At 40.4% G+C, this 15785-nt stretch overlaps 1 protein-coding gene across 3 annotated transcripts in view; it reads left to right on the forward strand.

The window, feature by feature from the left end:
* The window catches only part of Xpnpep3 (X-prolyl aminopeptidase 3), a 54543-nt gene that overhangs the window by 12527 nt on the left and 26231 nt on the right, over nucleotides 1-15785 (forward strand). For 2 of the 3 annotated variants that reach the window (XM_052161256.1, XM_052161258.1), the window contains exons 2-3: nucleotides 2456-2572; nucleotides 15056-15463. In XM_052161256.1, the coding sequence (XP_052017216.1) occupies nucleotides 2456-2572; nucleotides 15056-15463 (525 nt within the window). Of the gene's footprint in view, nucleotides 1-2455; nucleotides 2573-3541; nucleotides 3690-15055; nucleotides 15464-15785 lie in introns of those variants that run through there. The other variant, XM_052161257.1, reaches the window with a different exon arrangement.

Consider the following 15785-nt stretch of genomic DNA (forward strand, 5'->3'; position numbering starts at 1 on the left):
TCTTAAAGATTAGTCAACACCTGCTCTATTTCTATCTGGGCCTGATTAAAGAGCAGACAAAGACTTGTAGTAAGTGCAGCCAGTTATCAGCCGGTGCCTTGAAAGCTCAGCAAGTCGTTGTATTAGTCCCCAAGGCTGCCACAACAAATACCATAACACCACCATACACTTGGCAGAATCCAAGATTAGGAGTGTGCAAGTCTACACATCTGGGTGTGGTAGTGTACATCTGTAATCCCAGCCTGGACTCAGGGGTTGAGGACCCTTGAAGTTTGCTGGCCAGCCAGTCTAGCCAGAGTGGTGAATTCCAGGGTTAGTGAGTCTCTGTCTCTAAAAATGCAGTGAAGTGCCACTGAAGTAAAGAAGACACGTGTTGTAAACCTCTAGCTTCCATGCATGTGTGTACACTCGAATGCACATATGTACTCACAAACTTACATATATCCCACACAACTCCTAACTACCAAATACATGCCATCAGTCATGCTTCAGGGGCTCTAGAGAAATCTTTATCTTTTTTTTTTTTTTTTTTTTTTTTTTTTTTTTTGAGACAGGGTTTCTCTGTATAGCTCTGGCTGTCCTGGAACTCACTCTGTAGACCAGGCTGGCCTTGAACTCAGAAATCCACCTGCCTCTGCCTCCCAGTGCGAGTGCTGGGATTACCGGAGTCAAGCGCCACCACGCCCGGCTATCTTTTTTTTTTTTTTTTTATTTATATGAGTACACTGTAGCTGTTTTCAGACATACCAGAAGAGGGCATCAGATCCCATTACAAATGGTTGTGAGCCACCATGTGGTTGTTGAGAATTAAATTCAGGACCTCTGGTAGAAACAAATTGTTTCTCTATGTCTGATCCTATAACTCATTTGTTTGGAGGTTTTTGAGATAGGGTCTCACTGTGTAGCCATGGCTGTCATAGACCTCACTATGTAGACCAGTCTGGCCTCAAACTTACAGAGATATACTAAACCATACAAGGCTTTTTAAGGTCTGCTAGCACAGTAACCTACTATTGCACTGGTGCATTCTCGTGTGTTCTCTCTGCCTCCTGCCTTTTCTCTATATTCAAGCACCTGTGCCTATAGTATAAATTAAAGTGCCTGTAGGTATAAATTTTTCTCAAACTACTTTAATAAAGGTTTAACCTTCCCTCTAGCCAACAACCCACCAGAGGTAGTGGAAAGAAAGGTAATTAGGATATGGGGGAAGTGTGCCTGTTAGAAATAGTTCTTTGGGGCAGTTCCAATCTTCATTGTTCTCAGTCCAGTCCACTAGCAAGCACCACACATGAATCAGCAAGGGCAGTTCAATCCAGAAAAAATGGCGAGGCTCACCAATCTCCCAAGTCCACAGAAGGAGCAAAAAACCACAGGAACCTCACTAGAAGTTCTTTAGCGAGTTTCTCTCAATGAAGTCACCACAAGCAGCGCTCAGCAGTAATGTAAGGTGGAGCAAGGCAAGCCAGTGATCTCATTCCCACTGTCTGTGGGGTCCTATTTTCTTTCCAAACATCACACGTTCTTTCACGTGTCTGCTAGAGCAAAACATCCTTTCATCTATGTCTGCTTCAGTGAAGCATTCTTTCACTTGTGTGCCCCAACAAAAACATTTGGCATAACTGACTTTACAAAGAAACCAGAGGTTTTCACTTGAGATGCCTGCTACAGGGATGTGCATTGTGCTTCTTTTCACTTCTCTCCTCAAGGGGAAGTAACCTGGGTGGTTTCTGTTCAGAACATCTGATCACCATCTTCTGCAGTCCCATATAAATGTCTTTATGAATGCCCTCGCCCATCTTGTAACAGTTGTTGTATATATGAATCTATCACCTTATTACGTAATACTGTGATGATGTGTTTTGTCTCAGCTCCACCATACTTCATTTTGTGTACTAGGGCAAACAGTCTTACTCTTTCATCTCGCTTAGCATGTGATCCAGTGATATCCTCCATAAAGTTCTGTTAAATAATGCTAATATGTCAACTATGATTAAGCATTTTCTCATACATTATATTATCAGACTATAATATTGCAGGATTACATGAGATAGAAGGTACTTGTTTCCTTATAGCTAAAATAGTCTCAATAAAAAGGTTAACTCTAGTTTTCCAAATTTTAGAACACAGGCTCAGGCTACCCTTGAACTCCTTTCTGACCCGACTTTGTTTTTCTTTGTTCCTCTTCCTCCTCATAGCTCCTTATTCTGTGTTGTGTGTTTGTGTTCATTATACTGTAGTAAACTAAAATCTGTGAGGGTAAAGACCTTATTTCTGTTTCTTAGGGTCTAATACAAGCTCTGGCACAGAGAAAGAGCCATGTGCATATTGGAAGGAGGGGGAAAGAAATGCCAGTGTGTATTTTGTAAGGGTCCAAACTGCTGGGACTAGATAAAAGTATGCATGCTATGAAGATGGTCATATCCGCTGTTTCATTTCATCCTTTGTTTTCCCTCAGGATGCATGTCCTGTTCACAGCGAAGGTACTCCCCCCAGCCTGTGCCGGTGAAGAAGATCCCAAACCGGTACTTAGGCCAGCCCAGCCCGGTTACACATCCACACCTCCTCAGACCAGGTAAGGCCTGGGATGGTGATAACCCTCGCTCTGGTTTAGATATTCTTTCTAGAATATTACTAAGCATTAAAATTTTTCTCACTAGCTGTGTGTTATGATTATATATTAGTAGTACTGTAAATGTGACTGAGGAGTTGGAGTTTTTATTTTAATTAAATTTAAATGTACCCATGTAACTACCAGTGTTCTACTGACATCCAGTTTAAAATAATAAATGCAATAAACTGTGATTCCGAATAGCCCATAAAAAGTTGATATTTCAGGAATTTTGGGGGGTATGGGAGTTTTGCCTATATATCTGTGTACCACATATGTGCCTCCTGCCCTTGGGGGCCATCATGTCCTCTGGAACTGGAGTTAGAGATGGTTGTCAGCTGCCATATTGGTCCTTGGGACTGAACTCGGTCCTCTAGAAAAGCAGCCTGTACTTTTAACCATCCAGCCATCTCCAGCCTCAGATTTCAGTATTTTTTAAAGAAAAATCCTATTTTATAGTTTCTAGAGATATTTTCTGTAAATCCTCTGTTTCTAAAATGTTAAATGTTTATTTGAAAATTGTAATGACTTCACTGTAGGTTGAAAAGAATTTCCAGATGTTTATTGCTATGAGAAGTGACCTATTCCCACTGATTAGAAGTCATGAAAAGGACTGGGAAGGTTTCTTTCTCACCACCAACCCCAAGCCCCCCACCAAGAGCTACTGCTAGAATCTGTGCTGTCACAATTGCTCAGGTTTTGTTTTATGTTTAGGAAGATAGTGATGCAGTTATGAATAGCATCCCAGAGATGGGACAGCAGAGTAAGACAGAAAAAAACTGTAGAGACAAAGCTAGGGCTTTGAGAAAAATAACTTATTCTTTCCACCATGGAAAGATAAAAGTTTATTTATGTAAGTTGCTACAAAAGCACATGTATTAATAATGTAAATTCCCTTTAGAAATATGTTACTCTTTCACTGTTTCCACTCAGTGAATGATACCAGTGTGTCTCTCAGTGAGGACTTCCTTTGGCTGATTCTTCATCAGACTGGAATTCCTGCTGGGATGTCTGCTGACATTCAGGAAATGCAGCTCACCACTGAAATACACAAGAAATCAGAGTTTTTCAAAGCTGTAAGGTAAGCATAATAGTAGTCCAGTTGATACTACATTTTTTTTACCCTACCAACCTACTTGTAGTTTCTATTTAAAGGAAGAAGAAAAAGTTGAATTGATACTTAAGTTTTACCAGCTTTGAAATGATTGATTTCTTGTGGTGAAATACTTTGTGGTAAGCTGCATTTCCCAGGCCTTGACCATCACAATCATACAAAGATGAATGACTTCATGTCTAAATCACTGCTTTCTACATTCTGTACATGATTTTTATTTTTGCCTCTGTCACAAATCTGAATATTGCTCTGCGAAAAAGTATTAAAACCAACTTGAAACAAAACATCAATATTCAGTCTTGGTGCTGAGCACATAGAACATGAAAATTTCCTTTAAAGGGAGAAAAATAATACTTGGAGTCAGTTTTTGGGTTTTTGGGGTTTTTTTGTTTTTTGTTTTGTTTTGTTTTGTTTGATTTTTGGATTTTGGTTTTTTGGAGACAGGGTTTCTCTGTATAGCCCTGGCTGTCCTAGAACTCACTCTGTAGACCAGGCTGGCCTCGAACTCAGAAATCCACCTGCCTCTGCCTCCCAGAGTGCTGGGATTACAGGTGTGTGCCACCACCGCCCAGCTGGAGTCAGTTTTTGTGAGTGAAGGTCACACTTTTTATATTCTTTCCTCCTCCTAATACATGCGGGAGCCAGAAAGTTAGCTTTTTTTTTTTCCACAATAGTATGAGCTCTGTGCTTGAAAAGATGTGGGTGCTCTTTAGGGCTGTGCCAGCACCTGGTCAGAGTATTGTGTTAGGAGCAAAAATCAGTGGTGTAGGCGAGTACATTCATGAATGTATACATTACTTACATACATACATACATACATACATACATACATACATACATACATACATAAAATATTTTCACAGAACAGAATCATCAATGTCTTAAAGTTTAAAGGTATGACATGCCACTAAGTATATGAACTTTACAGGGAAATAGTATTTAAGCATGAATCCTGTACACTTATCCATAAGCAAACATGTATATGTTCTTTTAATCTATTTTAGCCAGTAGTGATGACACATGCCTTAATCCTAGTACTCAGAGTCAGAGGGAGGAGGATCTCTGTGAGTCTGAGGCCACCCTGGTCTACATAACAAGCTCCAGCATGGCCAGAGCTACATCGTGAGATGCTGTAAGAACTTATATAACTGAAATCAACTTAAGGAATAAAATTTGCTCCCAAAAAACCCCTCACATTTAGCATAATTACAGGAATGCCTATAACTTACAACTTTGGCAAAATATGTGAATCTCTGTTAAATGAGTCCTACCATGAGACAAAGAATACCAAATGTAGAAAAGTATACTTTAGTTACTTATAATTCCACTACTCATAAAAATACTGTTGAGTTATAGATTCACATTCCCAAGGTGCCTCCCCTTAAATGTTTCTAAGTCACTTACAAACTCATCTTTCATGTAATTTAGGTAAGTTCTCCCTTAAAAAAAAAGTGGATTTTGTTTGTTTGTTCATTCGCTTGTTTGTTTGAGACAGGGTTTCTCTGTGTAGCCTTGGCTGTCCTGGAACTCACTCTGTAAACCAGGCTGACCTCAAACTTACAGAGATCTGCCTGCCTCTGCCTCCTGAGTGCTGGGATTAAAGGTGTGCACTACCACCGCCTGGCTTAAGAAGTCCATCTTACAAAAGTTAATTTGACTTTAATATCTGAAGTGTTGGGCTGCAGAGATGGTTCAGCAATCTTCCAGACAACCTGCATTTGATACTCAGCATCCACATGGTGGCTCATAACTGCTCATAACTCAAGTCCCAGAGGATCTGATGCCTGCTTGTGTATCAAAATTATTGGGTGAACTTTTATCAAAGAAAATGTGCATGCCACGACCCCACAGACCTACTTCATTAAATTTAGCAAATCAGGAGATAGGACAGGACAGAAAAGGAAAGGAAAGGAAAAAGGAAAGGAAGAAGGAAAGCAAAGGAAAAGGAAAGGAAAAGACAATCCTTTATTGTAGCCCTCTCTGATCTGGAACTCATTAGTGACTTCATTACTTGACCTCCCCAAGGACATTAGCATCATGTCCACCTCAACCTGTTTTGTTGTTGTTAGATTTATTTTACATTATGTACATGAGTGCTTTGCCTGTATATGTATGTGTGTGTTTGTGTGTACACACACTCCATATGCATGCCTGATGTCTGTGGATGTTAGAAGAAGGCATCAGATATCAGATCCCCTGGAATTGGAGTTTTTCTAGAAAGCAGACCCAGAACTTCATAAAGCCTATACATGTGTTCTCCACTGAGCACTTCATCTCTGAATACTAAACAAAGGCCATTTGCTGTATATGTTCTTTTATAGCTTTTTACCTCTATGTCTAATTCATGTTGACTATCAGTTTTAGATGACTTTTATATTATAACTATCATCTGGAATTTTGTGCACTGCCAACTAGAACTGAGTTGTAAAAATTTTCTATTTTTTAATCATGTATTTGTTTATTTACTTGTGTGGTCCTGAAACTGGAGTTACAAATACAAGCTGCTATGTAGGTGCTAGGGATTAGACCTGGACCCTCTGAAGGAGCAACAAATGCTCTCTCTCAATTGCTGAGTCAACTCTCCAGCCCTATACATCAATCTTATGGAGGCATTTTCTCAATTGAAGTTCTCTCTTTCCAGATGATTGTGACTTCTATTAAGGTGGGGGGAGGAGGGAAGAGGGGGGAACCTGGCCAGCACACTCCTGAATGGTCACTTCTGACTGTTGCTGTTCAACGAGAAAACCAAAGACCTAAGACTTCTATGCACATAATTACTTGGATGTGAATAATAATTATCCATGTCAATCATCCTCTTCCAAAGCCCTACCAGCCATTGCATTACCACGATGACAACCTCTCAAGTGTAGTATTTTTTGGTTTGGTTTGGTTTGGGTTTTAGATAGGCTAAAATGGCTTTGAACTTGCTATATAGCATAAGGATGACCTTGTTCTCTAAGTTCTGGAAATACAGAACCACACATGCCTGACTCTACTCTCATTTTTGAGTTTAAGACAGGTGTTCATTGTGTGGCCCAGGTTGACCTCAAAAGGTTTCTCCTTTCTCAACCTTCTAGGTGCTAGTATCACTTGGATGCTATACCACACAGCTAGCAATTGCAAATTCTTAATTTATGGTAATAATTACAGCTTGTACTTATATTGTGTTTCTTGTTGTATTTTGGCAGCTTTATTTTTCTCCTGACAATTTTGTGAAGTGCATACTATTTATTATTTGGTTTTGTTTGGTTTTGTTTTTTAAAAGATTTATTTATGTATGCACATCAGAAGACATCAAATTCCATTAGATAGTTGTGCGCCACCATGTGGTTGCTGGGAATTGAAGTCAGAACCTCTGGAAGAGCACCCAGTGCTCTTAATCACTGAGCCATCTCTCCAGCCCCTATATTTTGTTTTATAGATGAGGAAACTGAGGCTCTTCCCAAGTCACTGAATGATTTGCTAAACAAAGATTTCAACATACCAAAATTTGCCTCTTCTTTTCTTTTCCTTTCATGGTAGAACTGAAGAATTGGCTAGGGGCATCATGCATGCTAACACTAGCCGAGTGCTCTACCACTGAGCTATATCCCCAGCCCATATTAACTATGCCTTAAACCTAACACTTAAGGCAAATACTAATCTAGTAATACTTTCATTCTCTCTTGCTACATAAAAAGAAATACAATTGAGTTTGGGGGTGTTGGGTTTTGTTTGTTTGTTTGTTTAAGATTTATTTATTTATTATATGTAAGCATACTGTAGCTATCTTCAGAAATTCCAGAAGAGGGCATCAGATCTCATTATAGATGGTTGTGAGCCACCATGTGGTTGCTGGGATTTTGAACTCAGGACCTTCAGAAAAGTAGTCAGTGCTCTGACCCGCTGAGCCATCTCTCCAGCCCTGGTTTTGTTTTGTTTTGTTTTGATGTGTTTTTGTTGTTGCTGTTTTGGGGATGGTGTACTGTGGTTTAACAGTATACCTTAGCTCATGTTAAGAAGCATTCTATGCTGAACTCTATCCCCAGCCCTGAAAGATATCTCCCTTAATATAAAAGTTTAGAGGGCAATGTATGTTTTTAGTCAGATAAAATATATTTCCACTGAGTTTTACAGATCTACAATTAAGTACGTTCTGGCAAAGAAAACCACAATTGTAACCTAGAATTTGATCAACATATAGAACATTGTATTATTTTTTTAAATTTTATTCAGAAGGATCAGAAGTTCAAGGTCTTCAACTACACAATAAGTTTGAGGCCAACATGGCTATTCGAGGCTTATTTAAAAAATAAAAAGGAGCTGGAGAGATAGCTCAGCGGGTAAGAGTGCTGACTGCTCTTCCGAAGGTCATGAGTTCAAATCCCAGCACCCACATGGTGGCTTACAACCATCCGTAACAGCTACAGTGTACTTACATATAATAAATAAATCTTGAAACAAAATTAAAAGGGACGGGGGAAGGGAGATGGCTCAATGGGTAAGTGCTTGCTGCACAATGGAAGGTCCTAAGTTTGAATGCCCAGAACATATGTAACCAGCCAGAGGCAGTACTGTGTATGTGTTGCCACAGCTCATGGGCCAGCTAGCCCAGTAATAACAAACAGAAGACCCTGTCTCAAATAAGGTGGCAGGTAAAGACAGAAACCCAGAGGCCTCTGACCTCCACATATGCAGTGTGGCAGAGAGACATACTCATTCAGTATTCTAGACAGTTCCCTCATGCCCTGCTGTGGTGATCCCCCACTTCCATAGGAAACCATCCCTCTGGTTTCAAGATCAGAGTGCCTGTTTATGATGCCCTATACATGAATTGTATGGTATGCTCCATTTCTGTCTCTTGTTTTGCTCAATACATGAAAATGAAGCCTACTTGTGTATTATTTCATTTTTCAGAAGTCCATGTCTCATATTACAAAGGAAAAAAAATAATTTCTCTTTCCTGTCTGTGAATTAGTTCATGAACTACTTTGTATACAGTAAAAACTACAATAAACAATTCTTTTCGGAATAGACCACCTTAAAATATCAGTCTAGTTAGTTTGGGGAAATAATTAAACTACATACCCAGAGTGCAGGAAAAATCCGCATCTCTCCAGCCCTTTTTCAGTCTTATTGCTCTTTTCTCTTTGGGTTTTCTGCTTGGCTAACAAAACATGGAGAACAAGCTTCTTGCTCTCTTCACAGGCCCAGCCCTAAAGGTCTTGATGGAACCTCCTGGACTGCAGTCTTAGAATGGATTGTGAGACTTCTAGTCTTTTGATTGGTTCAGCAAAGTTGTTAGAAGAGCCCCTCTGTCTTTAATTGATCCTACAAGATCAAATGCCAACTTTAATCCTTAATCGTTTACAGTTTCACAAAGTACCAGAATGCCTACTCAGACATAACAGTTTTTTTTTTTAAGATTTATTTATTTATTATATGTAAATACACTGTAGCTGTCTTCAGACACACCAGAAGAGGGCGTCAGATCTCATTATGGATGGTTGTAAGCCACCATGTGGTTGCTGGGACTTGAACTCAGGACCTCTGGAAGAGCAGTCAGTGCTCTTAATCGCTGAGCCATCTCTCCAGCCCCCAGACATAACAGTTTTATCAGAAGAAATCCAGGCCAGATAAACTGTTGGTTCTGTGATCAAAGGCCTCTGCAACTGCCAAGCTTACTAATAAAGTACAGAGTTCATTCCTTTACATGCTTTCCACTTTCCCCACCAGATGAAAAGAAAAGGTAGCCGGGCGGTGGTGGCGCACGCCTGTAACCCTAGCACTCTGGGAGGCAGAGGCAGGCGGATTTCTGAGTTCGAGGCCAGCCTGGTCTACAGAGTGAGCTCCAGGACAGCCAGGGCTACACAGAGAAACCCTGTCTCGAAAAAACCAAATCCAAAAAACCAAAAAAAAAAAAAAAAGAAAAGAAAAAGTACCTTTCCTGTGGAAGCTTTCTCTTATGATTTATTACTTTACTGCTTTGAAATTTTGGAAGTTTGAAAGCATTTAGCTAATCATCATTCCAAACTGTTGATAGTTATTAGACTTGGGAAAATATAGCCAATATTTTAAAGACTAAAGCAATCATTCTCATGAAACTAGATTTCATAAACAAATGCTTTAAATGAGGCTGGGGCTATAGCTCAGTGGGTAGAGTACTTGCCTAGCATGCCTAAAACTTGGTTTCAGTCCCTGGAACCCTGAAAACTGAGTATGGTGACACATGCTTGTAATTGCAGCTCTTAGAGATGAAGGCAGCAGAATTAGGAGTTAAAGTTATAACCAGCCTCTCTTACGGGAGTAGATCAGCAGGCCAGCCTGTTCCCAGACCTCCCTGCTGCAGTGAGCTGTCACTCTGCTCCTCAAGCCTTGCTTGCCCTCCATACACATGCACACACACGTGCATGTGCGCCCACATACATTTGCTGCTTGGATGACTAGGAGGTTTCCAATGTAGAGTAACAATAGCAAACTTAACATGAATAGTTATTAAAGAGTTAAGCTGTGCTTTAGCTCTAGTACAAAGTTCAGATTTCTGTCCGGTACTTCTAGGAGACTTGGAGGCCCCATTCAGAAGGGAAAAAAGTGGGGATAGGTTCTTTGTTAATCCAGCTGAAAGAGAGGAAAGAACAAATACTTTGGCCAAATTAAGCAAATTTTATTTTCTGTCAGACAGGGCTCTGGGGGGTTGAGAAAAATAGCATTGAACATAGGAAAAAGTGGGGCTTATATAGCCCAAAAAAAACAGTGCAAGGCCTAGGGGGTTTCAAGGGTTTCTGGTTATGTAGGAACTTGGAAGAACATTTCAAAATTATTTGGCAAAACATCTATTAAGGGTGGAGGTTAGGGTATAGGGTGTAGAGCATTTCAAATTCCAGAAAATTCGTCAAAACCTAGTCAAATCCAAGTTTCACAGAAAATAATAATGAAATCATTTTGACTTTGTATCAGGGTGGCTTTTGATCTTCAATAAAAGTAGACAGAATTTTTATTATACATATTTTTAACTTAAAAAGAATTTGTTAATGTTTTGTTTTTTGAGACAGAGTCTCACTATGGCACCTGACTACATAAACCAGGCTACCCTTGAACCACAGTTGTCTGTGCATCTGCCTCCCGAGTGCTGGATCAAAGACATGGGTCACACCTGCATGATCTAAACATATTTATTAATAGAATGCCTACTACAGGATTTGCTGTACTTAGTTCTACACAAGAAAGTAAAATTAGACAGTTTCAAAGTAAAGCACAAACAATTGAGTTACATATGCTGAACATAGTTACAAAGAGAAGTCCTAGGGTCCTCCTCTGATTGCTAGAGTCACTCTGGGAGCTATGACAAAGGCAGGGATAAAATAGTGGTACACAGGACATAAAACTACCAGAATACAAATGCAGTGATGTTTATCACAGCAGCAAAAAGCTAAATCTATAAATGCTTATGAGTGTGGGCATTGTCCAGACGTATGAGTCCATTTATGCCAGTGATGCCATAGACCATACACATGCACACACACACACAGAGTCAGGGATGCTTATAGAGGCCAGAGGACAGCTTTAGTACTCACCACCGTATGTTTGGAGAGAGAGATTTCACTGGACCTGGAGCTGGTCAGTTCAGCTAGACTGGATGGCCAGCAAGCCTCCAGGATATTCTGTCTTCCTTTCCAACAACTGGGATGATGTGTGTACCAACTTGCTCATCTTTACATGGACACTGAAGATCCAAGGTCAGGTCCTCTAGCTTAAGACGTCTCCCTGGCTTAATGTCTTTCTTTTATTTTTATCTTTTCTAATACAATCTCACAGTGGGCTGGACTGACCTAGAACTCATAAAGATCAGATCTTCTGCCTACCACGTCCTTATAAAGGTATGCACCACCATGCCTAGCCCAAAGCTTCCCTGTTTTGCTTTATTTTTCTCTCTATGAAATTAATTATCAAAGCATATACTCCGTAGAATTCAAGTAGTTTTTGAAGAGCAGGTTAAACAGATTTTGTGTTCTAATCTCGCTCCCAGTAGAGTGCTGTAGAGAAGCTTGCTGCTTTTCTAAAATTGTGCTCCGTACCTTTTCTCATAGCACTGATCCATACTTGTCTTCCGCACACTTACACCTGGAGGTTGGCCACTACTGGGAAAATTAACAGTGACATAGTCATCGTATAGACTAAATGAGTTGATACAGGGTGGTTAGTGTTGTACATGTAGTGGGCACTCAGAAAACATCAGGTGTTTCAAATTATTGGAAAGTTGCCACAGATAGCAGAGCTCAGTCTCTGAGCTCTGGTTGGAAGTCTGCAATGTGAATTTCACAGGGAGCACTGGGGGGCCAAAAAGTATACAAGATCTCCAAAGACACAGAGCCTCTTGCAGTGTGCTTTTAGCCATGTTCACAAGCAGTAGACATCTGTTTAATAGATCACCAGGGAAGACAGAAAAGAAGTTTGGATAAGAACATACAGGAACATAACAAGCCCACACCTCTTCTGAAGGAGTAGATTCCATTTCCCTTGAGGTGAAAATGTCAGTAGTACAGATCTCTTTCCTCTGTCCTTGGTGTGCCGCGGGTCAGAGTGATCTTGAACATGGAATAGTTTTCTTTCTCTGGAGAGGCTGTTGGCAACAGCAAGTGAAGGCTGAAGGGATATGCTTTGGTAAATTTCTCTCTCTTAATTTTTAAATTTTTATTTTTTAGTTGTGTGGATATGTGTCTGTGAGTCCATACTGGATGCCACAGGGCATTGGAGCCCCGTGAGCTAGAGTTATAGGCAATTGTCAGCCATGTCATAGGGAGCTGGGAACCTAACTTAAGTCTCTACAAGAGAGTGTCCACTCGTGACCACTGAGGCATCTCACTCTTCAGCCCCTAAATGATTGTTTCATTGGTTCTTTTGCTTTGGAATATAGAATGAAAGTAGGCAATTTCTATTTCCTAAAGGTTCACCTAGGCATCAATACACAACCCTTTCCAACAGCTTTTAGTTGAGTTCAGAGAGACAGAGAAGGAAATCTAGCCCTTTGAACATTTATGTCCGAAGTTTGTATGAACCCATGTGCAGTTTAGAGACGAGAAAGAGTTCATAGCTTTCAAGAGATTCCTTGGGGTTTTATCCTTAAGACCCATATGTATGGGGGTTGGGGGTGGGGGCTGGCTCAGCATTTTAGAGCACATCTTGCTTCTTCAGAGAATCTGGATGGAGGCTTAACTACAGTTCCAGAAGATCTGACGCCCTCTGGCCTTTTTGAGCACCAGACACAGACATGGTGTACATACAAACATGCAAAAGAAAAACCACTCATACAAAAGAAATAAAATAAGCCTGACAGTGGTGGCACAACACTTGTAATCCCAGCACTCAGAGATGGATCTCTTGAGTTTGAGGCCACCCTGCTCTACAGAGGGAGTTCCCAGACAGCCAGGGATGCACAGAGAAACCCTGTCTCAAAGTAAAATAAAATAAATGATAAAAATCTAAAAGGGGAAAAGGGCCAAGCCTTGAAAGGCAAACAGTCTCTGGAAGCTGCATGGTAGGAGAGACCTGATCCTGCAGATTGTCCTCTGAACTTTCCATGCTCACTGTGTCGTGTTAATGTCCACCCTCCCACAGTAAGTTAATGAATGAATAGTGAATGTAATTCCAAATGTAAAGGAGAGAAAAAGGAAGCTACATGCTGTATATGATTTTCACAACAGCCTCAACAAATGGGTAGTATTACTGTGGCTTTTACTGGATATGCCTGGCTTGCCATAAATACAAGATATAGTATGCCTTAGGAGTTCAGAAATATTCTTGGTTGGTTTGTTTGGATTTGTTTTGGTTTAGTTGGTTTGGCTTAATTTTAGTTGTTTTATTTTGTTTTTTGTAAAGATTTATTTATTTATTTATTTATTTCATGCATGTGAGTACACTGGAGCTGTTTTCAGACACACCAGAAGAAGGCATTAGATGCCATTACAGATGGTTGTGAACCACCATGTGGTTGCTGGGAAATTGAACTCAGGACCTTAGGAAGAGCAGTCAGTGCTCTTAACCACTGAGCCATCTCTCCAGCTCTTAGTTTTAGTTTTTAAAACAGGGTTTCAATATGAAAGTCCTGGAACTCACTTTGTATACCAGATTGGACTCAAACTTAGAGATCTACCAGTCTCTGCCTCCTGAGTGCTGGGATTAAAGGTGGTCACCACTACCACTTGGCTGAGATTATTTTTGAAAGAGATCATGAAATTGAAGAAAAAATTTTTACCAACTATATAACAAAACCTATAGACTATCAGTAAACATTTATCAAGTCTACTATAATTCCAGTTATTCTGTACCTTGGTAATATGTTGAACAGACAAAAATCTATATCCTTGTGGAAGTTGCATTCTTTTTACAGGAAAGTCATATAGAAATAATGTATCAAAATGTATTTAATATATTGAAATTACAGGGAAATTTTGACTATATGCCTAGTAGTTCCTACCACATAACAATGCTCTATAAGAAGCTGAGAGGGGGCTGGAGAGATGACTCAGCGGTTAAAAGCACTGACTGCTCTTCCAGAGACCCTGAGTTAAATTCCCAGAAACCACATGGTGCCTCACAACCATCTGTAATGGGATCTGATGCCCTCTTCTGGTGTGGCTGAAGACAGCTACAATCAATCAATCAATAAATAAATCTTTAAAAGAAAAAAAAGGAGGCTGAAGAGATAGTTGAGCAGCTGAGAATCTGAGAACCCTGACTGCTCCCGCAGAGAACCAGGTTTAGTTCCCACCGCCGCATGGTGGCGTATAGTCATGTGTAATAAGAACTCTAGGGGACCTGATAGTTTCTAGCCTCTGAGAGCTCAGCATACATGGTACACAGATACACATGCATGCAAGCGCCCATACAGGAAGAATAAATTCAATACATAGTTTTAAGATAATACTTGATTAGGGCTGGAGAGATGGCTCAGCGGTTAAGAGCACTGACTGCTCTTCCAAAGGTCCTGAGTTCAAATCCCAGCAACCACATGGTGGCACACAACCATCCGTAATGAGATCTGATGCCCTCTTCTGGAGTGTCTGAAGACAGCTACAGTGTGCTTATACTAAATAAATAAATATTTTTAAAAAAAAAAAAGATAATACTTGATTAGATGAATGAAAGGAACCAAAGATCTATACTAAATCTTGCAAGGTCATAATCACAATTTTCCCAATATAATCACATTTGACTACAATATTGCAGTGAAATAAAAACCTGGATTACCTTAATTCCCTGTGAATATATCTCCATCTAACAGTAGCAACTTTTGATACTCAGCAGTAGGGACACTCAGAGCACCAGTTGACCTTTTCTTTTCTTGCCATTTTTAGGAGAGGTGACACCAGGACTATCTCAGGTGGAATATGCACTTCGAAGACATAAACTTATGGCTCTGGTCCACAAAGAAGCAGAAGGGCACAGTGGGACAGACCACACCGTGGTGGTACTCTCTAACCCTACTTACTATATGAGCAATGACATCCCCTACACATTCCATCAGGACAACAACTTCCTTTATCTCTGCGGATTCCAAGAGCCTGATAGCATTCTGGTCCTTCAGAGCTTCTCTGGGAAGCAGTTACCATCCCATAAGGCCATGCTTTTTGTGCCTCGGAGAGATCCTGGCCGAGAATTGTGGGATGGCCCTCGATCTGGCACAGATGGAGCAATAGCCTTAACTGGAGTGGATGAAGCCTACCCACTGGAGGAATTCCAACACCTGCTCCCGAAACTGAGAGGTAAAGCCAGAGCACAGGCCAAGTCCAGCCTTCCCTGTCCTACAGTAGTTCACTTTTAAAATAATTCTCCTATAGCATTTCTTTGGGCATCATGGAGAGACATGTCCATTGTAGAAAGCAAAACTATTGCTAAATGTGGTGGTACATGTTAGGTCCCAGCACTCAGGGAGACTGAGGCATGAACTTCTATAAAAGTTGAAGATCAGCCTGGGTTAGATGATGAGGCCTATCTTGGGGCTGTGGCTGAGGGAATCCACATAAGTTTTGAACTCAAAAGCATTTTCTTTCTGGCCTTTCGATTTCTTACATAAGTTGCTACCTT

Source organism: Apodemus sylvaticus, chromosome 17, assembly GCF_947179515.1.
Source record: "Apodemus sylvaticus chromosome 17, mApoSyl1.1, whole genome shotgun sequence".
Classification (NCBI taxonomy): domain Eukaryota; kingdom Metazoa; phylum Chordata; class Mammalia; order Rodentia; family Muridae; genus Apodemus; species Apodemus sylvaticus.